Source organism: Trichechus manatus, unplaced genomic scaffold, assembly GCF_000243295.1.
Source record: "Trichechus manatus latirostris isolate Lorelei unplaced genomic scaffold, TriManLat1.0 scaffold00030, whole genome shotgun sequence".
NCBI classification, from domain to species: domain Eukaryota; kingdom Metazoa; phylum Chordata; class Mammalia; order Sirenia; family Trichechidae; genus Trichechus; species Trichechus manatus.
The window spans coordinates 9,721,354-9,749,301 of record NW_004443966.1 but is presented as its reverse complement, the minus strand read 5'-3'; the positions used below and the strand labels follow the sequence as shown (position 1 = coordinate 9,749,301).

The window sequence follows — 27,948 nt, the reverse complement described above, 5'->3', positions numbered from 1 at the left end:
TCCCTCTTGTTCCGCGGAAACTGAGCAAAGCATGCTGGGGCTTGTAGTCCTTGAGGCGCCCTTCCCTATGTCCTCCGCGCTACTCCGTCCGGTCCCGCCTATTCTCTGCTGCCCTGGAGCCCTTAGGCTTCTCTTGGCCGGTTTGAAGATCAGGAAGTTTTAAGTTCCGACACGGGCTGCTGAAAGACGGTGGCTCGGGTGGGACAGTCGCCAGGGATGGCGGAGCGTAAGGATGGAGCAGTTGTCCGGGCTGCTCTCCTGGACGCTGAGCAGAGTCCTGTGGCTCTCGGGCCTCTCTGAGCGGGGAGCTGCCAGGCGGCCCCAGATCATGGAAGAGAAAGCGCTAGAGGTTTATGGTAATTAATTTACCCGGGGCAGCGTTTGGCTTTATATGTGAAGGCGTGGTGGGGGGGGGGAGATAAGGGTCTCGCCTTGAGGGCTTGGAGTGGAGACCCGGGTTTTTGCAGGATTTCTTCGGGAGAGTGGGAAGCGTGTTTTCTGGGGTCGTAAGTCACGCGAGGATGTGGGAGGCCAGGGCTTTTTCTAAACGTGAGACAAGCCGAGCCTAGAGGTCTTAAACGCTTCATTCCCCTTGTCCACCCCAAGTCCTCGTGGCCACTCCAAGACTTTTGGGCGTGCAGGAATCCAGGGCGCTTGGTTAGGAAGCAAAGCTACGCCCAACCGCCTGAGTGCACTACTTGAGCCTTGCTTATCCCGAGTCCCTGGACACGCACTCCTGCTTCCGCCACGCCGAGGGCACTGGTAGGTGACGCCTGAGTTGGTGACTGGCCCAAGGTCACAGTCACTCTTCTGTGGCAAAGTCAGTAGGCAGAGGTCCCCGAGAAATGAGGACGAGACAGGCCCCTTATAGCAGGGCCTCAGGCTTACAGTTTGTTTAACACAGCCGTGAAACCTGGAGTCCTGTATATATATACGTTTTTTTCTTCAATATAAGTATTAAACATTTTCTTATTTTACCATTGAGACCTTCTTCACTGTACAGATGAGGAAACTAAGGCTTAGAATGCTTAAACAACTAGCTGGCGGTCACCCCCCCAGTAAGGATCAGAGTCCAGAGCCCAAACCTAGTGCACTTTCCACCACTTCTCTGTTGCCTCGTGACTCTCCTTTTTTGGGAATTATGTAGTGTTGTTTTTGGAAACTAAAAAGGTTGGATCTGATCTTCAGACATTCCTGCTGCCTGCAAGTAAAAGATCTAACCGTAAGAATACAAATCTAATTCAGGTAAGGGTTATAGAAGAAAGTTGGGAATGGGGAAGACTTTTGGAGCTAGTTTGCCTCTCTCTTGCTAGAGGCAGGTCTTACTTAATCAAACGCAATTCCAGACCAAACCAGTTGCTGTCCTGTGGATTCTGACTCATCGTGTGTTGCAGAGTAGCACTGAGCTCTGTAGGGTTTTCAAGGCTGTGACCTTTTGGACTCATGGTGACCCCATGTGTTGCAAGTAGAACTGTGCTCCATAGGGTTAAGGCTATTACCTTTCGGAAGCAGATCTCCAGGCCTTTCTTTTGAGGTCCCTGTGGGTGAGTTCTAACTGATAACGAGCGCTTAACCATTTATGCCACCCAGGGGCTCCTTCAGCAACCTTACCAAACTCATTGCAGTCGAGTCGATTCTGACACATAGCGACCCTGTAGGACAGAGTAGAACTGCCCCATAGGGTTTCCAAGGAGCGACTGGTGAATTTGAACTGCCAGCCTTTTGGTTAGCAGCCTGAGCTCTTAACCACTGCGCCTCCAGGGCGCCTAAGCAACCCGAGCCAGATGATAATTATGAGTGGAATGAGGTCTATAAAGCAGCTGGACACATGCCTGTCCTTCCACACGTCTGTCTACCACAGATCTAAGGGCATTGGGATGCGGCTTTGGAAGAGATGACTCTTTGCACTCAGACTTATACTGAGGGAAACCTATATATGCAAAAATTTCTGTAGTATGAAGTAGAAAGCTATAGTCTTCAATAAGAGACACAGAAATTCGGAGGAAGGAGAGATACTAATCTCTGATGGGAGGGGGGGATCTGGAAAAGCTTTAAGGAGAAGAGTCATTTGAGTTGAGTCTTGAGGAGTAGTGGGATCTGGATATGTAGAAAGGTGCCCTGGTGGCGCAGTCGTTAAGCAGTTTGGCTCCTAACAGAACCGGCAAGGTTCTAACCCACCAGCTGTTCCTCAGGAGAAAGATGCGGCAGTCTGCTTCCATAAAGATTACAGCTTTGGAAACCCTGTGGGACAGTTCTACTCTGTCTTATAGGAATTGACGGCAGCGGGTTTGGTTTTGGGTTGGTTTGCATCTGTCAAGGATCAGGGCGTACTAGGCCGGGGAAACTGTAGCACAAGTATGGAGATGAGAAAGTAGCATGTTTAAGGAATGGCAGATAGGTGGCGCTACAGGATAAGGTTTGTGATTAAAGGCAGCAGTGTGGTGGAAGGTTGTTTTAGATAATAGGTTGGAATTGGATATTGGAAGGTTTTAAATATACAAAGAATTTTGTATCAGTGCAGAGCCATAGAATAATTTTTGTCAGGGGAGTAATGTGAGAACAGCATTGCTTTCTTTATAAGGAAGTAAATCCAAACCTCTCAAATCATTAGAGAACTGGAGAAGTTTAATAAGGGGTGAGATTTAATTTCAGGGTTGAGTAGCATATGCAGAGTATAGTACAGCTTGTACAGATGAGCTTGTATGGAAGACATAGGATGAAGGGCAGAAATGTCCTTTTCAAAAACCCTGTTTCCCAGAGCCCTATGATATCACAGCCTTGAGAAAGAGCTTTTTCCTGCCTACATTTTCAAATTCTCGTGTTAATCAAGTCATAAGCCTAGGAGATAGCTGATAGAAGCTACAGTTTAACTGACTTGTTTTTCCCAGCTTCATTTCTGATCATAGGGGTGCTATGAATAATAGAAGAAAACCTCAGGCTTGAGAACATCAAGCCCATCCTACATGAACTCCCTCTGCTTCTCTTGTTTTCTGCGTCAGTATTTCTCTTTATCATTCTCCTTTTCTTCAGCTTTTTCTACAACTTAGAGTAAGAAGGAAATCTTGTCCCCTTTAAGGGCAACCCAGGTTCCCATTTCCTTGATTCCATTCTCTACTGAGTATTTATTAGTCCTTCCCTCCCCCGCCAACCGCAATTATATTTTCAACCCCTCTTCCTCTGTTTGGAGCCCTGGTGGCACAGTGGTTAAGAGCTTGGCTGCTAACCAAAAGGTCGGCAGTTTGAATCCACCAGCCACTCCATGGAAACCCTATGGGGTAGTTCTACTCTGTCCTGTAGGGTCACTATGAATTGGAATCCAATGGGTTCCTTTTTTTTATTTTTTTCTTCCTCAATTTGATCCTTCCCCTTAGGCTTTAAAACATACTCAAGTTTCCTTATCTTTGTCATTGTTCTGGCTTCCTCTTAAAGCTACTGTCCTTTCTCTGCCCTTCCCTTCCCTGCCAAGGCCCTAGGACTGCATTTTTAGTTCCCTCTCACTTCCACTCTTGCAAACTGGCCTCCACCTTCACCTCTCTGCTGAAACCGCTTTCTTACAGGTGGCAAATCAAAGACCTGTTTTAGATCTTGCCAGCCGAGTTTTTTCTGCGACATTTGATATTGTTAACCACCACTCTTCCCTTCTCCATTTCTTGCTTTTCTGTCTCCTCATCTCTAAATTAGGTGCTTCCCACTGGTCTGTCCTTGGGTCTCTTTCCCGTTACACCAGTGTTCTCACACTGTCCTGCACATAAAATAACCTGGGAGTTTTTAAAACTCTCAATGCTAGACCACACTCCAATTACATCAGAATCTCAGACATCAGTGTTTTTTTTTTTTAATATTGTGTTTTAGGTGAAAGTTGACACAGCAAATTAGGCTCCTGTTTAACAATTTTTGTACACATTGTTCAGTGACATTGGCTACATTTTTCACAATATGTCAACATTCTCATTATTTCCATTCAGCTTATTCTTTTTCCATTGATCTAGCTTCCCTGTCCCTCCTTAGCTTCTCATCTTTGTTTTAGGGTAAATGTTGACCATTTACCCTAAATCATATAGTTGATTATTTGAGGGAGCACAGTACTCATGGGTGATATTGTTTATTTAATAGGCCAATTTATTATTTGGCTGAAAGGTGACCTGCAGAAATAGCTTCAATTCCAAGTTCAAGGGGTATCTTAGAGTGATAGTCTTGGGGGTTCCGCTAGTCTCTATTAGTCTAGTAAGTCTGACCTTTTTGAGGAATTTGAGTTTTGTACTACATTTTTCTCCCTTTCTATTTGGGGCCTTCTGTTGTATCCCTGGTCAGAACGGTCAGTAGTGGTAGCTAGGTACCATCTAGTTCTTCTGATCTCAGGCTAGATGGGGCTGTGGTTCGTGTGGGCTGTTAGTCCTGTGGACTAGTTTCTTCTTTGAGTCTTTGGTTTCCTTCATTCTCTTTTGTTCCAGATGAGTAGAGACCAAATAGTTGTATCTTAGATGGCCACCTACAAGCTTTTACCCTAGATACTACTCACCAAACTAGAATGTGGAACATCATTTTTATGAACTTTTATGCCAGTTGACTGAGTTGTCCCACAAGTCTATGGTCCTCAGCCTTCAAACCTGGTAAACCAACCCTATGAGGTGTTTGGTTATGTCAGACATATATATGTATATGTATGTATATATATATATATGTATGCATATATTATTGTGCTTTGAGTGAAAGTTTACAATTCAAGTTAGTTTCTCGTACAAAAATCTATACACACATTGTTATGTGACCCTAGTTCCTCTCTCTGTACTGTGACAGCACACTTCTCCTTTCTACCCTGGATTTCCTGTGTCCATTCAACCAGCTCCTGTGCGTTTCTGCCTTCTCATCTCACCTCCAGACAGGAGCTGCTCATTTAGTTTTGTGTATCTACTTGAGCTAAGAAGCACACTCTTCACGAATATCGTTTATGTCTTATAGTCCAGTCTAATCTTTGTCTGAAGAGTTGGCCTCGGGAATGGTTGTAGTTTTGGGCTAACAGAGAGCCCTGGGGCCATGTCTTCTGGGGTCCCTCCAGTCTCAGTCAGACCATTAAGTCTTGTCTTTTTACTAGAATTTGAGTTCTTCACCCTACTTTTCTCCTGCTCCATCAGGGATTCTCTGTTGTGTTCCTTGTCAGGGCAGTCATTGGTGGTAGCCGGGCACCATCTAGTTCTTCTGGTCTCGAGCTGATGGAGTCTCTGTTTATGTGGCGTTTTCTGTCGCTTAGGTTAATATTTGCCTGTATCTTTGGTGTTCTTCATTCTCCTTTGCTCCAGGTGGGTTGGGACCAATTGATGCATCTTAGACGGCCACTCGCTAGCTTTTAAGACCCCAGACGCCACTCACCAAAGTGGGATGCAGAACATTTTCTTAATGAACTTTGTTATGCCAGTTGACCTAGATGTCCCCTGAAACCATGGTCCCCATACCCCCGCCCCTGCTACTCTGTGTTTGATTGTATTCAGGAAACTTCTTAGCTTTTGGTTTAGTCCAGTTGTGCTAACTTCTCCTGTAGTGTGTGTTGTCCTTCCCTTCACCTAAGATAATTCTTGTCTACTATCTAGTTAGTGAATGCCCCTCTCCCTCCCTCCCCCCCCTCGTAACCATCAAAGAATATTTTTTTCTGTGTTTAAACCTTTTCTTGAGTTCTTATAGTAGTGGTCTTATACAATATTTGTCCTTTTGCAACTGACTAAATTCACTCAGTATAATGCCTTCCAGATTCATCCATGTTATGAGATGTTTCACGGATTCATCATTGTGCTTTATCATTGCATAGTATTCCATTGTGTGACTGTACCACATTTGTTCATCCGTTCATCTGTTGATGGGCACGTAGGTTGCTTCCATCTCTTTGCTATTGTGGACAGTGCTTCAGTGAACATGGGTGTGCATATATCTATTTGTGTGACGACTCTTATTTTTCTAGGATATATTCCAAGGAGTGGGATTACTGGATAGTGTGGTACTTCTATTTCTGGCTTTTTAGAGAAGCACCAAATCTATTTCCAAAGTGGTTGTACCATTTTTATATTCCCACCACCATTTATTATTTTATGTTTTTTGGATTAATGCTAGCCTTGTTGGGGTGAGATGGTATCTCATTGTAGTTTTGATTTGCATTTCTCTAATGGCTAATGATCATGAGCATTTCCTCATGTATCTGATCTGGTAGCCTCCTGAATGTCGTCTTTGGTGAAGTGCCTGTTCATATCTGTCTTAGTCATCTAGTGCTGCTCTAACAGAAATACCACAAGTGGATGGCTTTAACAAGGAGAAGTTTATTCTCTGACAGTCTAGTAGGCTACAAGTCCAAATTCAGGGTGTCAGCTCTAGGGGAACACTTTCTCTGTTGGCTCTGGAGGAAGGTCTGTGTCAGCACGCTTCCCTTGGTCTGGGAGCTTCTCTGTGCAGGAACCTCAGTTCCAAAGGACACGCTCTGCTCCCGGCACTGCTTTCTTGGTGGTATGAGGTTCCCATGTGTCTGTGCTTGCTTCTCTCTTTTATATCTCAAAAGAGATTGGCTTAAGAAATTATCTAATCTTGTAGACCTCATCAGTATAACTGCCACTAATCCATCTTATTACGGCATAGTGACAGAGTTTACAACACTTGAAGAAATCACATCAGATTACAAAGTGGTACACAATCATACAATATTGGGAATCATGACCCAGCCAAGTTGACAGATACTTTTAGGGGACACAGTTCAATCCATGACAATATCCTTTGCGTGTTTTTTAATTGGGTTGTTTGTCTTTTTGTTGTTGAGGTTTTGCACTATATCTTATAGATTTTAGGGATTAGACGCTGATCGGATTTGTCGAAGCCAAAATTTTTTTCCCAGTCTGTAGGTTGTCTTTTTACTCTTGGTGAAGTCTTTTGATGAGCATAAGTGTTTGCTTTTTAGGAGCTCCCAGTTATCTAGTTTCTCTTCTCGTGTTTGAGCATTGTTAATTATGGTTCATATTCTGTTTATGCCTGTATTAGGGCTCCTAGCATTGTGCCTATTTTTTCTTTCATGATGTTTATCGTTTCAGATTTTATATTTAGGTCTTTGATCCATTTTGAGTTAGTTTTTGTGCATGGTGTGAGGTATGGGTCTTGCTTCATTTTTTGCAGATGGATATCCAGTTATACCGGCACCATTTGTTAAAGAGACTGTCTTTTGCCCATTTAATGGACTTTGGGCCTTTGTCAGATATGAGCTGCTCATAGGTAGATGAATTTACATCTGGATTCTCAATTCTGTTCCATTGGTCTATGTATCTGTTGTAGTACCAGTACCAGGCTGTTTTGACTACTGTGGTGGTATAATGCACATCAATATTTTTTTAAAGCATTCCTGGTGATTGCAATATTCAGTTTAGGTGGAAAAACTACTGTTCTCTCTCCTTTGTGAATCTCATGGGTTCGACAGTCACCGTAGCCTTGGTGTTCTCTTAAACCCTGTGCCACAGTTCAGTGTCTGCTGGAGAGTTCCACTAGATTGCCACTTCCAAAACCAAACCCATTGCCGTTGAGTCAATTCCTACTCATAGTGATCCTGTAGGACGAGCAGAACTGCCCCATAGGGTTTCCAAGGAGTGCCTGGTGGATTCGAACTGCTGACCTCTTGGTTAGCAGCCGAGCTCTTAACTGCTATGCCACCAGGGCTCCAGATTGCCCCTTAAGCACCTATAAATCATTAGGTATGAAATTGAGCTCATATACTCCTGCCTCCACCCAAATTTCTTCCTGGGTTCTCTGTTTTCTTTATTCTAGCACTGTTCTCCCAGACACTTAGACTTGAAATCTGAGTCATTTTTTCCCCCTCTTTCCTGTCCTTGTCTTCTGCACCCAAATAGTTACCAAATTCAGTTGATTCTGCCTTTGAAATTACTTATTCATTTGTCCCCCCTCTCTATTACAGTTGTCATGTATTTTAGGCCCAGCTTTTCAGCTGCTATTCCTGGCTCTTCTCTGTAGTTGTGAGTCTGCGTTGGTGGATGAGTTACCAGCTGATACAGTGCTGTCCATGTCACAGCATAATTCTGCTCATATCACTCCCTTGCTCACAGCCTCTTAGCTGCCCCTATTGCCTGTAGCCTGTTGTAAAAGACTCTGGGTGGTCTGGCCCAAACCTTTTATTCTACTGCTACTACTCCTTTCCCTTATGCTGTATTCCAGGCACCCTATTTGTTCTTCACTTTTCTTTGCCTTAAATGCCAGATGTTGAAATGTTATCCATACGTCTTGATACCACATTGTTCTAAGCTAAAGTTAATTCATCCTCTTGAGCTTCTGTGACACTTTTTTCATTCTTATTGTATTCTATCTTGATCTTTAACTGTTTAATAGTAATAATTGATAGTATTTATTTTTAGGTGTGTGGCTCTGTACAAAAAGCACTTTAAATGTATTGTTTAATTCTTACAACAACTCCATGACATAAGTTTTTGTCCTTGTTTTATAAATGAGGAAACTGAGGTTTAGAGAGGGGAACTAACTTGTCCAGGGTCATAAAGCCAGTAAGTGGCAGGATCTGAATTTCCGTCAGTCTTCAGAGTCCATCCTCCTAACCATTGCGCCACACCGGGTTTCCCTAAATGTTAGTGTCTCTGCCATAGTAGTGCCTAGCAGAGTTGTATACATAGTAACATTTCAATAAGTCTTTATGGAATGAGTGAGTTTAGAATCTTCTCTTATCAATGGCTGCTCCTTAACTTTCCCTTCGTATTTTAACCAGGTGAGCACGCCCACCTGAAATTGGTGCAACACCTACCTCTACTATCTTGTCGACCCTTCATATATTCAGTCTGGAAATGGGGCAATCCTGAAGTGTTAGATGCAAGAAACTAAATGTGGCCTAATAATAACACAAGAAAACAGTTTTCTCCAAAGGAAATTGGTAGTGCAGATTTTTGTTGGAAATCTGGGGAGTTGCTGTACTATTTGCTTAAACAGAAAGAAGTCAGTGTTTGGATTAGGATTGGCAAAATCACTCTTATTTAGAATATTCATTTTTTTTTAATGTCATACTTTGTCTTCAATGATTTTTTAGATTTAATTCGAACTGTCCGGGACCCAGAGAAGCCCAGTACTTTAGAAGAGCTGGAAGTGGTGACGGAAGGTTGTGTGGAGGTTCAGGAGATAAATGAAGACTACTGTCTGGTTATAATCAGGTTCACGCCGACAGTGCCTCATTGCTCTTTAGCGACCCTTATTGGTAAGATTATGTACTTCTGTGTTTTATTTTATATATAGATATAAGTTTTTTATGGTTAAATTTTTTTTTTTTTTAATTTTTCGTTGTGCCTTAGGTGAAAGTTTACAGAGCAAATCAGTTTCCCATGCAGTAGTTTGTACGTAAAGTGTTCCGTGACATTGCTGTCATTCCCTGCAGTGTCTCAGCACGCTCCCCATTTCTGTCCTAGGTTCCCATTTCCTCTCGGGGATCATTGTTTATTTTATGGGCCTTTCTGTAGTTTGGCTGAAAGGTGGTCTCCGGATATATAGATTTTTTAATTCTAAATTATTTTTGGTAATCCTGACCCCAAGTAACAATTTATACCATGTGTCACACTTTATGGTTTACATACATTCATCTTCTCTAGTCCTCACAATTAGCCTGTGAGGGAGTTAAAATATTATCTTCATTTTACAGATGAGGACCCTGAGGCTCAGAGTTTAAGTGACTTGCTCAGGATCATATGACCAGGAAATGGTGGGGCTGAGGCTCAAACCCAGGACTCCTGACTCCAAATCTGTTTCTCCTGTTGACATACCATGCTCCTCCTCTGATGTGCACGTGCCCGCAGTGAACGGGGTCAGCTTCTCTACTCAGTAGTGGAGGTTGGAGTGGGCATTGTCAGACTAGGACTATTGCCATCACCTCCTCTTTTCAGCTGGTCTGTTGACTTCTGTGCAGTGTGGACAAAGGTCCTGGTGGGAGGGCATTTTTGAGGCAGTTTTCCATTTGAGGGGATACATTTCCAGTGTTTTGGATTAGTTAGCAGTAAGATAGACAATAGGTATCTTTGAACATGCACTTTGTTATAAATAATGTAACGAGAATTTATTTCAAACGAAATGTTCGTCAGAAGGGGATTGATTAAATAAATTATAATGTGTATAAACAATAGGGAGTCGTGGTGGCACAGTGGATAAGCGTTCGCCTGCTAACCGCAAGGTTGGTGGTTCGAGTCCCAGCTGCTCTGCGGGAGAAAGATGCGGCAGTCTGCTTCTGTAAAGATTTACATCCTTGGAAACCCTATGGGCAATTCTACTCTGTCCTATAGGGTTGCTGTGAATCAGAATTGACTCAATGGCAATGATTTTTTTTTAATATAAAAAATGGAACAATAAACATTCTGCTATAAGAAAGAATGAAAAAACTGTCCGTGTATTGGTATGGGAAGATCTCTATGACATACTGTTAAGTGGTAAAAGCAAGAATAGTACTGCTACCATCTGTGTAAAAAAAGGCAACAATACGCATTTATATTTTAAAATTTTTGATTCATGGGAACATATTACCTTTTGAAAAATAAATTTATAAAAAGGATTGAAAAAGGAAAAAAGTAGAAAGGGTTTTCTTGTAAAGATAAGGGAATATCACAGGAACAAAGTACAAGTAGTTCTGCTGAGCCTCATGGGAATGAGGAAGTTGTCAGGCTGTGTGTGTGTGTCTGTCTGTCTGTCTGTGTCTATGTCTGTGTGTGTGTGTGTGTGTCTGTGTGTGTGTGTTTCGTTTCTGGAGGTGTATGCTCTCTTTAGTTTCTACCCACTCTGTTTATCTATGCCCCCATCAAAACTGCTACCAAATGGCAGCTTTGCTTCCTAATGGGTATCAGTAGTTTCCAAATCTGGTTCCATATTGCTGTCACCTGAGGAGCTTTTTAATACAGATTCCTGGAGCCTTCCACAAGCCCTAATTTAGTAGGGCTGGGAGTCTTTAAGGAGCCCTGGTGGTGCAGTGGTTAAGTGCTCAGCTGCTAATTGAAAGGTCAGTGGTTTGAACCCACCAGCCGCACTTCGGGAGAAAGATGTGGCAGTCTGCTTCCGTAAAGATTACAGCCTTGGAAACAAGTCCTACATATTTATTGAAGATGATTTAAAGTCCTTGTCTGCTAATTGTAACCTCTTTCTATTGACTGATTTCTCCCTTGGATATGGGTGGCATTTTTCTGCTTGTTCACATCTCCAAGAATTTTTTGTGTGCTGGACATTGTGGATGCTCTACTGCTGATGGTCTAGATTGTGTTGTCTTTCTTTAAGTAATGTTCAGTTTTGTTCAGGCAATTAATTTATTGGCAGATCATCTTGAAAGGAGTCTAGTGCAGCCTTTATTTTGGGGATAAGAGAGCTGTGTCCCAAGTGTGGCCCTCTGGGATCTCGTTTGAATGCCTGGGGTGTGTCGTGAGGTCTCTCTTCCATTCTGGCTGATCACAATCTTACTTAGCCAGTACTGTGTGACCTTCAGAATAGTCACTGAGCTCATACTTCCTGAATGAGTAATTGTTTTCTGTCAGGCCTCCCAGTCTCACCCTGCGCATGTGCAGTTCAGTATTTAGCAAAGATGCCTATGCAGATTTCAAGGACCTTTTTCTCTGTACAACTCCCTCTTCTTTGGGAGTCGTACAGAGGAAAATTTTAGCCAGTTCAACAGCCTCTGACTCTGAGCTCTGCCTCCTCAGTTCTGCAAGACAACTTGGGCTCTGCCGTCTTGTACTGCAGTCCAGAAGGTACCACAGGCGTAAAGCCACGGAGATCATGGGGCTCGCTTTGTGTGTTTTCCTTCTCGTGGGGATCATGTCCTGTGTTGCCTTGGGTCCAGTGTCTGAAAACCGTTGCTTCGTGTATTTTGTCTGGTTTCTGGTTGTTTATGGTCAGTAAGCAAGTCCAATACCAGTTGCCCTATAAGGGCTGGAAGGAGAAGTCTCAGACCTGGGATTCTGTGTTAAAAACAAACAAAACTTCCCAGTTGGTTTTTATGAACGGCCAGTCCTGTACCAGCTCCAGGTTTGGCATTTGGGAATCACTAATGTAAATGTTTGACATAAGGGCACTACAGAGGGAAGAATTTAAGTGCTTCCTAGGGTGTTAATAATGTGTGTATTTAGACTGTATTCCCTCAGGCTAAAGACAAAAAACAAACCTCTAAACAAATCTTGAACTATAATTAATAGGTTTCTTTTTCACAGAGGCTAGCAATCCCAAACGACTTTCTGTGCATTCTAGGATTCAGCAAGTAACTAAATATACTACGATCGGTGGGAGCCAGGTTTCTCCCATTAGAGAACAGTTACAATACGGAAAGGGGAAGGATAGAATGAACCCAGTGGTGTGGGATTGGAATTGAAGATCCCAGTGTGAGCTCATTGGGTTAATACATGTAGATAGCTAGATGTAGAAGTAGATGTGGGATATGAATAGAAATGGATATAGATGTATGTGGTGGCTATATGTGTGTTTATGATACATGTGCGGGTGGGTGCATACATATGTGTGTGTGTGTTTTTTTAATCAAATATAGATGATCCTGGAACATCTTGTGCAAATAGTAAGTGCTCAAAGAATGATGGGGACATTTCAGAAGTCACAGCTAATGAATAGAATAAGAGTCCATGAGTCCACATCAATATAAATGAATAAATAAATGCTGTGGGCAAGCTCTCATAGTAGAATTTCAGCTAATGTAGAAGGAATGATGGAATTAGAAAATCACCACTTGGCAGCCAATCTTGATTGATTCAGGCAAGAATCAGTGGGGAAAGTGCAGTAACAGGATATTTAGTAGTCTCAGAGTTTCTCACCACGAGATACTTACTGATCCTGAGGGTAAAATAGTGATTTTAAAGTGGAGAAACCTGCCAGACAGCACCCTAAGCAAGTGATCAGAGTTAACAAACGCCACTAATGAGAGTAACTGACAGTATTATACATTCTGATGTGAGCATTGAGAAGAACTCAGCATCACTTCTTGGTATTCCTGATAAAAATGCATAATCTGAACCTAATTAGGAGGCAGTAGCAGGCAAACCCAAAACAACCGGTCTGTACTCTTAAAAATGCTAATGGCAGGACATACCAAGAAAGATTGAGAAACTGTTCCAGATTCAAGGAGGCTAAAAAAGTATGAAAAAACCCCGGTAGCACAATGTTTAAGCGCTTGGCTGCTAACCGAAAGATCACTGGTTTGAACCATGGGCTTCGTGGGAAAAAAGACCTGATGACCTGCACCTGTAAAGATTACAGCGTAGGAAACCCTATGCGGCCGTTCTGCTCTGTCCCATAGGGCCATTATGAGTTGGAATCAACTCGATAGCAGATAACAGCCAAGAAACATGACCACTGAATATAGTATATGATCTTGGATTTTCTTTTGCTATAAAAGGTATTAGTGGAACAGTTGGTGAAATGTAGTAGTAGTATACTGATATTAGTTCTCTGAGTCTGTTAGTACTGTGGTTATGTAAGAGAATTTCTTGGCTTTAGGAATACACTGAAGTATTTAGGGGTAAACTCTTAAATGGTTCAGAAAAAAAGAAATGACTCTATTTAGAGAAAGACAAAAATAAATAAAGCAATGTAAAATATTAACATTTGAGGAATCTGGGTAAAGGATCTTTGAGTTTTTTGTTTTTTTTTTTTTTTTTACTATTCTTGCAACTTTTCTCTAAGTCTGAACTTGTCCTCCCCCGCCCACCAAAAAAAATAAAAACAGAAATTGTGCGAAACAGAAATTGTCCCCAAACTAGTGGTCTAAATTAGAGTCATTTTAAGGGCCAGTTCTCAGGCATATGAAATAGCTGAATGCTTCACATGTCTGCTACAAGTCAGATCAGTATTTTATTATTGCTCCCACTCTTGCTGTGATTTCTCTGCTCCCTCGTTGACCTGGTTTCCCTCTCTTAGTGGTTTCCAGCCTGTGGGCCACATTCTGAAGGACTGGAGGACCCTGAAAGCACAGATACTCTGTGATTGTTAAAGCAGCCGTGCTAGTAAAAGCATTAATGAACACACAGCAGTTTTTTGTGTTAGACAATTTCTGAATCAACAGATATTGAAAGTACTGCTACTATCCTGATGTGGAGAGAGTGTCTTAAAAATACCTTGACACTAAAAAAGAACCTTTAAATAGGTGGGGTCCACTACCCTACTCCAAGAGCCTGTAGCAGATCCATTTTTCAAAATTAATATTTTGTGCTTTTTAGATTATAAAAATAATGTGTTTCATTGGCAATAATTTTGAAACTCCACAAAAGCATAAAAAAAAAAAAAAAAGAAAAACCAGCCATCATGAAAGAATGTATGTTCTGGGCCAAAATCCTAGCTCAGTCAGCTCTGCCACATTGTAATGTTGGGTAAGGTTGTTAACCTTTTTGAGCCTCAGTTTCCTTATCTGTAAAGTGGAAATGATAAGGGTATCTATTTTCAGAGTTGTAAGAATTAAGTACTAGAATGAATGAAATATATGAAGAATGCTTTTTATTTCTCATTAAATATTATTGTTTAATTACATAGTCATAGAGGTTACATACTAATCATATACCAAAAAACAAAAAAAAAAATCCATTGCTGTTGAGTGGATCCTGACTCAGATCGAGCCTATAGGACAGAGTAGAACTGTCCCTAGGGTTTCCAGGGAGCGGCTGGTGGATTTGAACTACTGACCTTTTGGTTGGCAGTTGTCATGGTTTGAATTATGTCCCCGCAAAAAAATGTGTGTATCAGTTTGGCTAGGCCATGATTCCTGGTACTGTGTGATTTTCCTGTATGCTGTAAACCTGCCTCTATGATGTTAATGAGGGAGGATGGGTGGCAGTTGTGTTAGTAAGTCAGGACCAGATCTACAAGACTGGATTGTGTCCTGAGGCAATGTCTTGAGATATAAAAGACAGAAGTGAGCAGTGAGACAGGGGGACCTCATAACATTAAGAAAGCAGTGCCAGGAGCAGAGCGCGTCCTTTGGACTGGGGTCCCTGCGCCGAGAAGCTCCTAGTCCGAGGGAACACTGATGAGAAGGCCGACAGAGAGAAAAAGCCTTCCTCTGGAACTGACGCCTTGAATTTGGACTTTGAGCCTACCTTACTGTGAAGAAATAAATTTCTCTTTGTCAAAGCCATCCACTTGTGTTTCTGTTGTAGCAGCACTGGATGACTAAGACAGGAGTCGAGCTCTTAACCACTGTGCCGCCAGGGCTCCACATAGATATACCATAATTTTTGTAACTATTTAGGCTACTTCTAGCCTTTCATAATTATACATAATATTGTGATGGACAACTTTATACATAAATCTTTTTATACATCTCTAGTTATTTCCTCATAAATTTCCTGTGAGTAGAATTATTGGGTCTGGTGGTGTAAATATTTTTAAGCCTCTTAGTACATACTGGCAAATCCTTTGGGAAAATACTTTAGCACTGTGTGCAAAGAATCGTTAAAAAGTTTATACTCTTTGACCCAGGAATTAAGGAAATCATTTCATAGCAGAAAATAGTAACATGTACAAAACATTCGTAGTAAATTTATAGTAATGAAACCTGGACAAGACTGTCATATCCATGAATAGGGAAAGGGCACCAATATGATGGAATTTCATATTGCTGTTGAAAATAATAAATAGAACCAAGGACTCAAAGTATCTGTGAGAAATGTTTGAAAAAGCTTGAATGTTGAATTTGTGTTATGATTACAGTTATAAAACAAGCTGTGTTTATGTGGACAGAAATTGAGAGAGAATATGAAGTGAAAATAATTGTTAGGTAAGACTGGTGAAATTATGATTTATATTTCAGACATGTACACTTCTTGAGCAAAGTTTTGTCGCTTTTTTGGCCTGTTATATGTTTCAAAGGGTAATAAGTTATATATCACAGTAAATGTGTTCAGTGAACACGATTGGGAAACTTAGCGAAACCCTCTTGCTGGTTGCTGTGCTGAGGGCGTTTCTCATGAGCAGGCAGTTCTAGCAGGGAAAGGGGCCTGAGGAAGCCGCCTTGGTTGCTGAGGTTGTCACCTACCCCGTTACCCTGGTGAGCAATTCCGAAGACAAGGGAGACTCAAAGGGGACAGGTGGGGAAGGCAGGGAGACCAGTGGATATTCGTTCATGTTGACTTAGCCCAGAGAAGAATGGCTGAAGGCAGCTGTGGTAGGTTGTGGAGGGCATAGCATTTGGAGTCAGAAGGTCTAGATTCAGCTCGCAGCTTTGCTGCTTGTTGGCTGTGTGATGTTGAGAAAATCACTTATTTTGGTTTCTTGGCTATAAAATGAAAATGATAAAATAGTAATAGCTAACATTTATTGGACACTTATTATGTGCCAGGCACTGTTCTAAGCATATTACATAGCAATTTATTTACCTGTTTTACAGATAAGAAAACTGCAGCTCAGAGAAGTTAAGTAACTTGCCCAGGATCACACAGCTAGTGTGAGGAAAAGCCAAGTTTTGAACGTAAAGCATCTATCTCAGTTAATTCTGCTTCCCTTGAGGATAATGGTGCTCAGGAAAATGCTTTGTAAATTATGAGACAGCTATTTACTTTATGGGAGAAACATCTGCCGACAGTGAGTGTAACGGAGAGGGTGCTCAGATGGTACACAAAAACCAACTAAGGAGATAAGCATGGGGACAGGGCGAGGAGAACTCCTCCAGGCATGCTTTAAGGCAGATCTGCTAAAGGGAGCCCCGCTTAAGGAAATGACAGGGTGTCTTGAGAGCCTCCTGATATTTGTTATAGAACTGCTGTGTGCCAGGCTCTGAGCTAGGCCCAGTCTGGCTCCAATCTCATTTTATCTCATTGAATTCTTTTTCCTAGTCTGGGGCTTTTCAGACGATTCTGTTAGATAACCTAATGGTGCTTAGAAGACCAAAAGCAAATTAATTTCCTACCTCCCAAAAAGATAGGTAGTCTAGCAGTTATATTTTACGGAGTTGGGACAGTTTGGGGTTTTTTGTTATTGTTTATTTTTAGTCAAACCAAAATACTAAGAAAATGTTCCTGATAGGATCACAAGCCTTTATGTATTTTTTGGGAGAGGAAATAAACTTCTCCAAGTAAAAGCCTGCAAAGCCAGGGGTCTAGAGAGGTACTGTTCATTCTGACTCTGCTTTTTCAAAACTCATCACTGAAACACTCTCTCTTCATAATAAGAATGGTTTGATTTCTCTTCTGCTGTCTAGCAGTATGGATTTAGTTAAAAATTCATTCCTTAGTTTGAGGTGGGGAAGAAGTAGAACATTGCCAGTAAGGATCAAGCCCAGTTTTAATTTCTGCTTCAAGTCTCAACTGGAAAAAATATTGAACTTAGCGTTGGGGTGATCAATTGAACTTCAGAGGTGCTTGTTTTAGGGAAATAGTTCTATTTGTATCTTGCAGATATAGAAGATTCCAAATTTGAGAGGTTTCTTGTGGCCCTTTTTAAGTGGCTCTTACTTAGTTTTACTTTTTTGCGTGGCCTGGCTGGTTGTGATTATCTCAGTAAAGTTTGATGAATGAATCGACCTGTGCTTGAAGACAGATTGATGTAGTATAAAGGGCCTGGGTTTTGAAGTGGTCTTGGCTTTCCATCCCAGCTTTGCCACTTTGTTATACACTGTCCTTGGGCAAGTTACATTGTGATCTGCGTCTCAGAATCTGTAAAATGGGGCTGGTAATACCCATCTCACTGGATGATCGTAAGGAATAGGTAAGACTAAACGCCTAGCGTAGTGCATGACTCGAAGGAGACCCTCAATAGGTGTTAACTTTCCTCTCTTCTTTTGGAGGGAGCCCTGGTAGCACAGTTGTTAAAGCACTTGGCTGCTAACCAAAGGTCAGTGGTTTGAACCCACCAGCTGCTCTGCAGGAGAAAGATATGGCAGTCTGCTTCTGTAAAGATGTACAGTCTTGGAAACCCTGTGGGGCAGTTCTAATCTGTCCTGCAGGGTCGCTGTGAGTCAGAATCGACTAGACGGCCGTGGGTTTGGTTTTTTTGCTTATTTGTTCCTTTGGAGTCACTAGCAGGGCCAGCAGCCCAGGATCTCTCCTGTAAGTCCCCAGGGGTATCCTCACTCCGCACACACGATGGTGAGACAGAGATAGCATTTCAAACCCCTGGAGTGAGCCAAAGCTGTCTTCAGCTCTTGGATGGTCTGGAGACGTGTAGATGCAGCTGTATGCTTTTTCAAAAACCAACCAGAAGAAATAATTGGAGCTTTTTTTTTTTTCCTCCACAGGGCTGTGCTTAAGAGTGAAACTTCAGCGGTGTTTACCATTTAAACATAAGGTAAGGATGACTGACTTTTCTGTTGTTTTCAGTAATAGTTTTATTGAGATACAATTCACATACCATATACTCCACCCATTTAAACTGTACCATTCAGTGGTTTTCACTGTATTCACAGTTGTACAACTATCACTACTATCAATTTTAGAACACTTTCATCACCCCAAAAGAGACCTTGTGCCCCTTAGCAGTCACTCCCCATTCTTCCCTCTTCTCCCTACCCTAATACCAAGCCCTAGTCAACAACTAATCTCCTTCTTTTTTTTCTTCTTGCAATTATTAGCTGAAGAAAAGTGGGTTGTTTGTGGTTCCCGAGCCCTGGAATTCACCCTTTCCTACAGTCTGGATGCTGTTGATTTTTATCCCCATGTCATTTTACACATTCCTTTGCCCCTTGTATTTCCTGTAAATTGTAGTTAGATCAAGATGCTTGATCAGATTCATCGTATTTTTTTTTTTTAAGCAAGCTCATTTCCTAGGTGGTATTGTGTACTTCTTATTGCCTCACATTAGGAAACAGGATATCTAATTATCTGTCTTTTTGTAATGTTAAAATTGATCAGTGGGATCAGGTGTCAGCCTGATCTATCTATCCATTGTAAAGTTCCCTGTCAGCTTGTCATTTTATACTTTTAACAGCCATTGATAATCATTTCTAGAATAACTCTAGAATGAGTTAGTGTTATGCCACTAAGGGAATGTATGTGGTGCTGTGTCTAAAGAAAGAGTAAAACGAGATGATCTCTAAGGTCTTCTCACACTCTAATAGGCTGATTATTTTCACTCATGAGAAGCATTTAGCTCAGTAGTAAAGAAGAATTAGTTCATATGCTGCAGTGTTTTCTGGAAAGTAGACATGCCTTTATTTATCATTCCACTACCACCCATTGCCACTGAGTTGATTCCAACTCATAGCAACCCCATATGACAGAGTAGAACTGCCCCATGGGGTTTCCAAGGCTGTAATCTTTACAAAAGCAGACTGCCATATCTTTCTTCTGTGCAGTGACTGGTGGGTTTGAACCGCCTACCTTTTGGTTAGCAGTCGAGCACTTAACCATTGTGCCACCAGGGCTCCTTTATATATTAGCATATGCTTTATTTGCCAAAAGATTTGCAATAATTTTGTGTGTTTGTCCCAAAAGCTCTGGTTCGTGGCGGTTAGCTAATTTGAAGGGGTACAGCAGGGCCAGAAGGGATAGTTTAACCAATATAATACTTGAGGATAAATTTAGCAAGGTAACAGTGAATGAGAAAAGGAGGATGCTGGAAACTGTACATATTGTGATCCTGTTTTTGTAAAACAAGCAAAATGAAAAGAAACCTCCAACCATGATGTATATGATATGTATGTATGCATGTATGTGTGTGATATTTATGTATACATGTATATGTGTGTATGCACGTATGTATGTATAATCTGTGTAAGATTATGAGTATAGAGAAAAATACGGAAGAAATTACGTTAGATTGCTAATGTGGCTTTCCTGGAGGATGGGGCAGGAGGAAGTTAGATACTGATTTGGGAGGAAAAGGTAGAAACTGGGAGAGCAGTGTATCCATGAGTAAAACAACAGGTATGAGATCTCGTTTGTGTAAAATCATATTTGTGTGTTGTTGTTGTTAGGTGAAATTGAGTCGATTCCAACTCATAGCAACTCCGTGACAGAACAGAATTGCCCTATAAGTTCTCCTTGGCTGTAATCTTTACGGGAGCAGATCGCCGGGTCTTTCTCCTATAGAGCCGCTGGGCAGGTTTGAACCACCAGCCTTTCAGGTAGCAGCCTAGTGCTTAACTGTTGTGCCAGGGCCCCTTACATTTGTGTGTATATAGAAAAAATTAATGGGAATGCCCCATACGGCCCTTCCCCAGTTGAGCGAAATAAATAAATAATTTCAGTCCTTGTTTTAGAGAAGAACATGAGGGCCTGGTCCCTAAGTCTTGGACACTGGAGACAGAATTGGATTTACATCCCTAGACTCTTAAGTCCACTGGTCATTCCCCCTCACTTTCATCTTCAGATGCTTTAATGTTTGCTTTTAATATATTTTCTTTCTAGTTGGAAATCTACATTTCTGAAGGAACCCACTCAACAGAAGAAGACAGTAAGTGAATCCTGACATGTAATAAAAACTTCAGATAGTACTCTATGCTGGATACCAGATCCTTCTGCCAGCCAAGTGATGCTTGCAAAAAAGTGGAAAATGGGTTCTTAGCGTTTCTTTCACAGACAGAGAAACCCAGACATTTCAAGGAAGTAATTTTTTTTTCAGGATTACATGATGGGGCTGTGGTCGAAATAGAGCCAGGCCCTGTGGGTGCTGACTGGTTTAGGCCAGTGACCGCACACCTGTAAAGAGTATCTAGCTCTGGGGACCTTGACTTGTGCTCTAAAGAGGGCTCAATTCTTATCTTTAGTGGAAGGACAGACAGGTGTGTCCTTGAAAGTCAGTGAATTTGATGGGTCCTAGAAAGTCTAGCAAGTAAAGCTTTAGAGAATCTTGGGGTTGGTGTTCTCTCTCTGGGTTAATAAATCAAGTGAGAGTAGGGAACCTTTTTTATATAGCGGACCACTGGTCTACAGAGAGAAGTCAACCAGTAGCTACTTAAAAATAGCAGAGGCAGGGTTTGGGGAAAGCAAAGGACGAAATGTTGTACATGACCTACGTGTTACATTAAAAACAGAGAACAGAGATTTATCTGCAAACGATACAGAGCAAATAATGAGAAATACCTTTACAATGCATGTTGTGCCTTACTTTCATCGCTAGGTGAATTGAGAAGTTGGAAAACGACAGCAGAGCAGGGGAGGAAAGGCGCAGTTGTTGAGTAAGAGCGGCAGTAAGATAGATATGCAAAGTAGGACAGGGACTCTGAAAGGCACTGCAGGGACAGGGAGAGATGCACACAAACACAGACACGGAAGAGGTGCAGAGAGGGAAGCCCACTGATTTCAGAGGAGCAGCCAGCGAGGTGCTGCCGTGGAAACTTAAAACCATGGTCTGGGTTTACAGTTCCAAATGTGTAGATTATTTTACTCCTGATGGGCTACATTTATTCAACGGCCATAAGCCAACGGCGTCTACTTCTTAATTCAAAGAATAAAAGAGGTACCCCTAAATCCACCCTGGAGCCCTGTTGGCACAGTGGTTAAGAGCTCGGCTGCTAACCAAAAGGTCGACAGTTTGAGTCTACCAGGTGTCCCTTGGAAACTCTTTGGGGGCAGTTCTCCTCTGTCCGATAGGGTCGCTGTGAGTCGGAATCGACTCGACACCAGTAGGTTTGTTTTCTTTTTTAAATCCACCCAGGTCATCCTTTTGAAACACCTCTTATAGAATCTGATAACATTAACAGTATTAAGCCTTATGATTATGTTTTTTATTGTTATTATTTATTTGGTAAGTAATTATTGAGTGCCTCCTATGTGTAGGCACAGCTCAGCCTTTGAGATACGTCTTTATCCTTGTGGAGCCTGTGTGGTAGCAGGAAGAAACAGAATGAATTGAAATTGTCTAGATAGGGATATATGTTTTCTTCATAAGGCATTTTAGCAACATTCCAGAAAAGTCAGTCTGTGTTAAAAATATAGACATTTCTCTTTTGAACTTTTCCATCCAAGAGTACAATTAGCAAATTATAGACAGCAGTACCTTTATTATGTGAAGTGTCATGCAGACTGAATTAAAAACAAAAAATGAAAAAAACACCCAGTAGATTAAGAGGAAGAGACATGAACAGAAAATTCTCACAAGAAGGACTATAGACATGGGAAAACGTTCTGTCTCACTCGTCATCCAAAACCCCTGGCCGCTGAGTCAGTTCCAGCTCATAATCCAGGAAATGCAGGTTACAACGATCATATGGAGTCATTTTTCACGTGTGTGTGTGTTTAATGGTAGGTATTGCTGGCAAACTTGATACACTCATGTATTGCTGTTGATGTAAATTGGTAAATAATTTTGGCAAGTAATTCAGTGATATGAATCAAACCATAAAAATACTTGTACTTTTGATCTAATAATCCCACTTGCATGAATTTTTCCAAAACGAAGGCTGTGTGTTTAAAGGTGCTCATTGTTGCGTAGTCTTCATAATTAATTTACAACACTTGTAATTTTTGCCATGTTAAATAACCCCGTAGTTTTGGAAATGTGCTTAAGGGAAAATACAGCAATTTTCAAAATTGTGTTTACTCAGAATATAACTATGTGAGAATAGGTATATGGACAAAGACTGTAAAGAAAGAAATTAAAACAGGTGTAGCAGAGTGGTAGGATTGTAGGGGATTTTTTTTCTTTCGAGTCTGCCTTCCAGACCTTGGAAATTGCATTATGAGTAATTAGCCAACAACAGCTTCATTTAAGTTCTCAAAGAGTTAAATAGGAGGGTGAATGTTTCACCAGGCTAATAAAAATGCTATCTGTCCCTCCCTACTGACACAGTTCTGCTAACTTTTATCTGTGTGTTTTGCAGTCAATAAGCAGATAAATGACAAAGAGCGAGTGGCAGCTGCAATGGAGAACCCCAACTTACGTGAAATCGTGGAACAGTGTGTCCTTGAACCTGACTAACAGCCGTTTTAAGAGCCATTGAACTGTAATTATTTGATATATTTGTTTAAACTCTTTGTAGAGTGTAAAAGAGTCATGTTTAATACCTAGGTGATTTGTGCCTCAGAAGATTTTTTTAAAGGATTATTTCCAAGCAAGATTTAATTGTAAGGTAGTACCTAGTTTGTTCAGTGGATAACCTTCTCAGGATTTGTAACACTTAAGTGATTAGACAGAAATATTTTCTAGTTATTATGTGTAAGATGAGTTACTATTTTTCTGATGCCTATTCTGATACAACTACTTTTCATGTCAAATGTCTGCTGTGCCCAGATATATTCAATTGAAGTCATTGTTCTGTAAAATAGAAGTAAACCAAGATGATTCTTACAGTGATTCGGTTTAGAATGTTTTTATTCAATAATAGATTTTGGTATAGATGTCAGTTCCTTAAAGATATTTCAGAAGCTTTATTTTTGCTGATTATGTAGAGTCAGAAATCTGAGTGGAAAGGACCCTTAAGAGAGCATCATGTCTAGGCCCTGCCTTCCTGCGAGGAGAGTCCTGGACCCGTTTATAGATGAGGAACAGATGTGGAGAGGCCAGATGGCACATCCAATTTTGGAGATCAAGAAGTTCCCTCAAGAAGTTTAGACTAAACCAATCTAAATTTATGGTCTGTTTTTCATTTGTAGTTCAGTTTGCTCTAGGGGATAGTGGCCATTTAAGTGTAAAAAGGTTTGGCTGGAGGCAGAAGAAGGTTTGGTAGGAAGCCTCCAAGATGGCCTCCAATGATCTTTGCCTCCTACTCCTCACGCCTTTGTATAGTTTTTTTTTCATGTTTAATCAGAGCTGGTCGGTGTAACCAACAAAGTATGGCCGAAGTGACAGTGCATGACTTCTGAGGCTATGTCATAAAAGGTGTTGCTATTTTCACGTTGGTCTCTTGTATTACTCATTCTGCGGGAAGCCAGCCACCATGTCGCAAGGACACTCAGACAGCCCTATGGAGGATCCCACGTGGAGAGGAACGGAGACCTCCCACCAACAACCAGCACCAACTTGTCAACCACATGAGCGACCCACCTGGGAAGCAATTGTCCAGCTTCAGTCAGGCCTTCAGATAACTGCAGCCCTGGCCAACATCTTGACTGGAACCTCATGAGAGTTCCTGGGCCAGAACTGCCCAGCTAAGCCACTTCCAAATTCCTTATCCACAGAAGCTTTGAGAGGTAATAAATGTTTATTGTTATTTTATGCCACTAAGTTTTGGGGTGATTTGTTACGCAGCAATCAGTAATGAATGCACAAGCTATTAGAATGGAACTCTTCCTGCCTCACATTTAATTGAGAATACTCGGGGGAACAGGAGAACCTGTTCTGTGGTTTTTGAACCCCTTTGTCTGCTTCAAGAATATGTTTTGAGAGACTTTGGTGAGAACACTGTTGAAGAGGTTTCTTGAGATAAAGCTGGTGTTGTGCTGAGTCCCTACCTCCATTTTGGCAGAACGGTGGGGATGTCATGCCTTCTACCAGTATCTGCTAAGCGGACAACTCGGAGAGTTTGGAAATATGTCCTCTTCAGGTGGGAGACCCAGAACACTGATGCCTGGCTCGGGCCTGAGAAAGAAACCAGAAGTGGGCTGAAGGCTGTGGTCTGACTCCTGCCTGGGAAATCCAGAGGGCAAGAGAAAGGCCAGGCTGACTGCTTTCATGGCAGAACCCTCATGCCAAACGGTACATGAAAGTGTCTCGTGGACCCTGCTGTGGTTTTGTACTTGACACTGTCCAGCAGGCCATCAACAGGACGAAGGAGACCTCAGCAGAAAGGGTCTGGACATGTCCCACCTGGTGCCCAGGGACTGAGGAGAGGACAGCAGGTGGACAGCCAGGGTGGAGACGCACCTGCTAGGGTCAAGGGCAGAGCAAAAACCTCTGCTAAGCCCACGAGAGTGCCATCGCCAGGGAAGAACCGGCTCTGGTCACCAGGCAGGCGCAGAGAGCACAGAGCCAACCAGCTAAGTGAGAACTGCCCTATCTCTTTAGCTCTCCTTGAGCTTCCAAGGCAGCGGTAGAGTAAATAGCAAATGGGGAAGCTGAAGAAGAGGGGAAAAGAGCAGAGGACTCCATCCCATTTCTCCATTGTAGGGTTCAAGCCTGAAGCAAGCCCAAGTTAGCTAAAGATTTAATGCCGAGTTTGTAGTTTTGACTATCAGATGCGACTGAATACGTAAATGAGATTGTGTGATTAAAAGTGGCAGGAGGACTTGCCCCACAGAAGTCGTGTGTCTGCCCAAATCTTTATCCATGGACAGAGGAGGATGATGGCCCCTCAACAAAGTTTAAAAGAATAGTGGGAGACAAAAATAAAACATTTTTTTTGGGTGATAAAATATATATAACAAAAAAATTGCCATTTTAATCATTTTTAAGTGTACAATTCAGTGACATTAATTGCACCATGTTGCACTATCCATTTCCAGAAGTTTTTCATCACGCCAGCGGACACTCAGTACTCCTTCAGCAGTAACTCTCGTTCCCGCCTCCCCCGGCCCTGGAAACCACTGATCTCCTTCTGTCTCCCTGCATTCACCCATTCTAGCGCTTTCATGTAAGTGGGATCGTACAATATCTGTCCTTCTGGGTCTGACTGACGTCACTCAGCATAACGTTTTCAGGGTTTATCCACGTCATAGCAGGTGTCAGAGCGTCATTTCTCCTCATGACTGAGTAATATTCCACTGTGTGTATGTACCACATTTTGTTGATCCTTTCATCTGTTGATGGACACTTGGGTTGTTTTCACCCTTTGGCTTTTGTGAATAATGCTGCAGTGAACACTGGCGTATTACGCTTGTTCTTAAGCACCATACTGGTTACAGAAGTTCCTGTAAAATCGTCTGGACTGCCCCTGCCAAGGCTGTGCACTGTGGGAATGCCTCAGAGGGCACAGCTCTATCCTTGTGTGGCTCTTTCTCTTGAGATGATTAAAAATGCTGCCGTCAGGGGATCCACTGCCTGGCATAAGGGCACTAGCTTTGTGGAAATGCTGCTATCAGTTCCTGATCTTTTGCTGTGAAAGTTCTCACTGGCTCCTCTCTTTCTTCCAGATCTTTAAAAACCTGTCACTCAGATACCTAAATAGATCCAGAAGTAACACAGTGTTCCTAATTTTTAATAATCGCTGTACTCACCTCTTTCTGAATCACAAATCCACCAGGAGAAGGTCCTCAGGACCAACACAAAGTTTCTTGCTTCACGGCAGGTCTGCGATCCGGCACCAGGGTAGGAGCATGTACACGTGCCTGGTGGATGCCCTGCTGCATGTCCTCCCACTCAGTACAGGTGTGCACACACACACACACACACACTATTTGACCAGCTGTCTGCTTCTAGAAGATGACAGACACCATCTGAGGGGGATCTGGGGTAGGCATACAATCCAGGGTCAAATTCACATTAATCCCCAAGTTCTGCCTTTCTCGTCACTGGAGCTTTGATGTCCTGGGGAACCTAGGAAGCCATATGTAGGGCTTGAAGAGCAGGGCTGTCTTTACATCCCCTTCTCATGGGCCCCTGATCCATGAAACTCCTATTGACAATTCCAGGAGGCTGGAATCTGCCGAAGTCAGAGATCCCGAGTCGTCCTCTCACCAACTCATGCACTAAGTGGCTCTCTCATCAACAGGTGTTAGGTGGGCACTTATTAAGGGCGGGAGCCCTGGTGGCACAGGGGTTGAGAGCTCGGCTGCTGACCAAAAGGTCAGCAGTTCGAGTCTACCAGCCGCTCCTTGAAAACCCTATGGGGCAGTTCTGCTTTGTCCTGTAGGGTCGCTATGAGTTGGAATCAACTCAACGGCAATAGGTTTGGTTTTTTAAGGGCCAGGAACTATCTTAGATGCTGAAGATACCAAGATGGACCAGCCGCTGTTTCTGTCCTGATTTCATACTTACTGGTCTTGGCCTTCAGCCCCTCTCTGCTCCAGGCAGTGAAGGATGCAGGCTCAGTCTCCAGGTGCCTGGGCTAGTCCTGGCTAAGTAGACATGGAGGCTAGGCAGCCAGGAGCAAAGATAAAACCATGCTTTAGGGACTGTCTAGTGAGGACCCTACTGATGGGTAACCAGAACTGGGTTACTACTGCAGGCAGCCCATCCCTGCGGACCCTGCTGCTCCCGGAAGCTGGATGTAACTGCTCTCGTCTCTGCTGTTGCCAGAATGACCTCTCCTCTGTCCCTGCTCTTCTGTGTGACTCACTTCTTCAAAATCCTAGGTGGGGTCTCCATTGGCTGAGCCCACCTCGCGTGTCCATGTCCTGGCTGCCAGGGAGGCGGCAAAAAGGAGATTCTGGCCTTCTGAGTGGGGAGGGGGACTGTGTCTCTCAGCAAGACTCATATAGTGGGAATTCCCCTATAAAGTAAGAAAGGTCAGATGACTACACTCCACTGCATTTAATAACGATTTTAAATAAATTCATACTTTATCAGTCATAACAGCATCTACAAGCACATGAAAATAGAGGTATATATATTCACAGGTTATCCTATCTAGGTCATCTCCAGCAAGGGTCGGCAGACTTTTTCGGAAAAGGGTTAGATAGTAAATACTTTAGGTTTTGGGAACCATGTGGCCTCTGTTGCAACTACTCAATTATCATGGTAGCGCATAAGCAGCCATTACAGTATATAACAATGAGTGTGACTGTGTTCCAATAAAACTTTATTTATGCTGATAGAGACTGAAGGAAGCCTCGAGACTGTGGCACTAAGACACCCCTCTGACTGGAAACTGCAGCCATTCCGGGAAACCACCTTCCAGCCAAGCAATAGGCGGGCCTATAAATAAACAATAACACCAGAAAAGAACGTGCTGTGTAGAACAAACAATTATACGAGACCAAAAGGGCAACATTTGGCCAAAAGTAAAGATGAGAAGGCAAGAAGGGGTAAGAAAACCAGACAAAAGGAAACGGGGAACCCAGGTCGGAAATGGGGAGTGTCCACAGAGTGTGGGGATTGCAACCAACGTCGTGGAACGGTTTGTGTACAATTTGTTGAATGCAAAACTAATTTGCTCTGTAAATTTTCACCTAAAAGACAATAAAATATGGAAAAAAAAACCAT

The 27,948-nt window shown here is 42.4% G+C and overlaps 1 protein-coding gene across 4 annotated transcripts; it reads left to right on the top strand.

Moving 5' to 3' along the window:
• The first annotated feature begins 45 nt into the window (after window positions 1–45).
• CIAO2A (cytosolic iron-sulfur assembly component 2A) lies at window positions 46–27,948 on the top strand. 4 transcript variants are annotated; one of them, XM_023729710.1, is made up of 6 exons: window positions 46–356; window positions 9,065–9,229; window positions 18,227–18,276; window positions 20,337–20,382; window positions 22,751–22,873; window positions 25,311–27,948. In XM_023729710.1, the coding sequence occupies exons 1-5, from the start codon at window positions 233–235 to the stop codon at window positions 22,846–22,848; spliced, it is 483 nt and encodes a 160-aa protein (XP_023585478.1). In that variant the 5' UTR covers window positions 46–232; the 3' UTR covers window positions 22,849–22,873; window positions 25,311–27,948. The 4 variants fall into 4 exon arrangements, 3 of the variants coding, with proteins under 3 accessions (XP_023585478.1, XP_004374705.1, XP_023585479.1); XM_004374648.3 differs by lacking the exon at window positions 25,311–27,948 and adding an exon at window positions 23,798–24,089; XR_002823768.1 differs by lacking the exons at window positions 20,337–20,382; window positions 25,311–27,948 and adding an exon at window positions 23,798–24,089 and having other exon boundaries at window positions 112–356.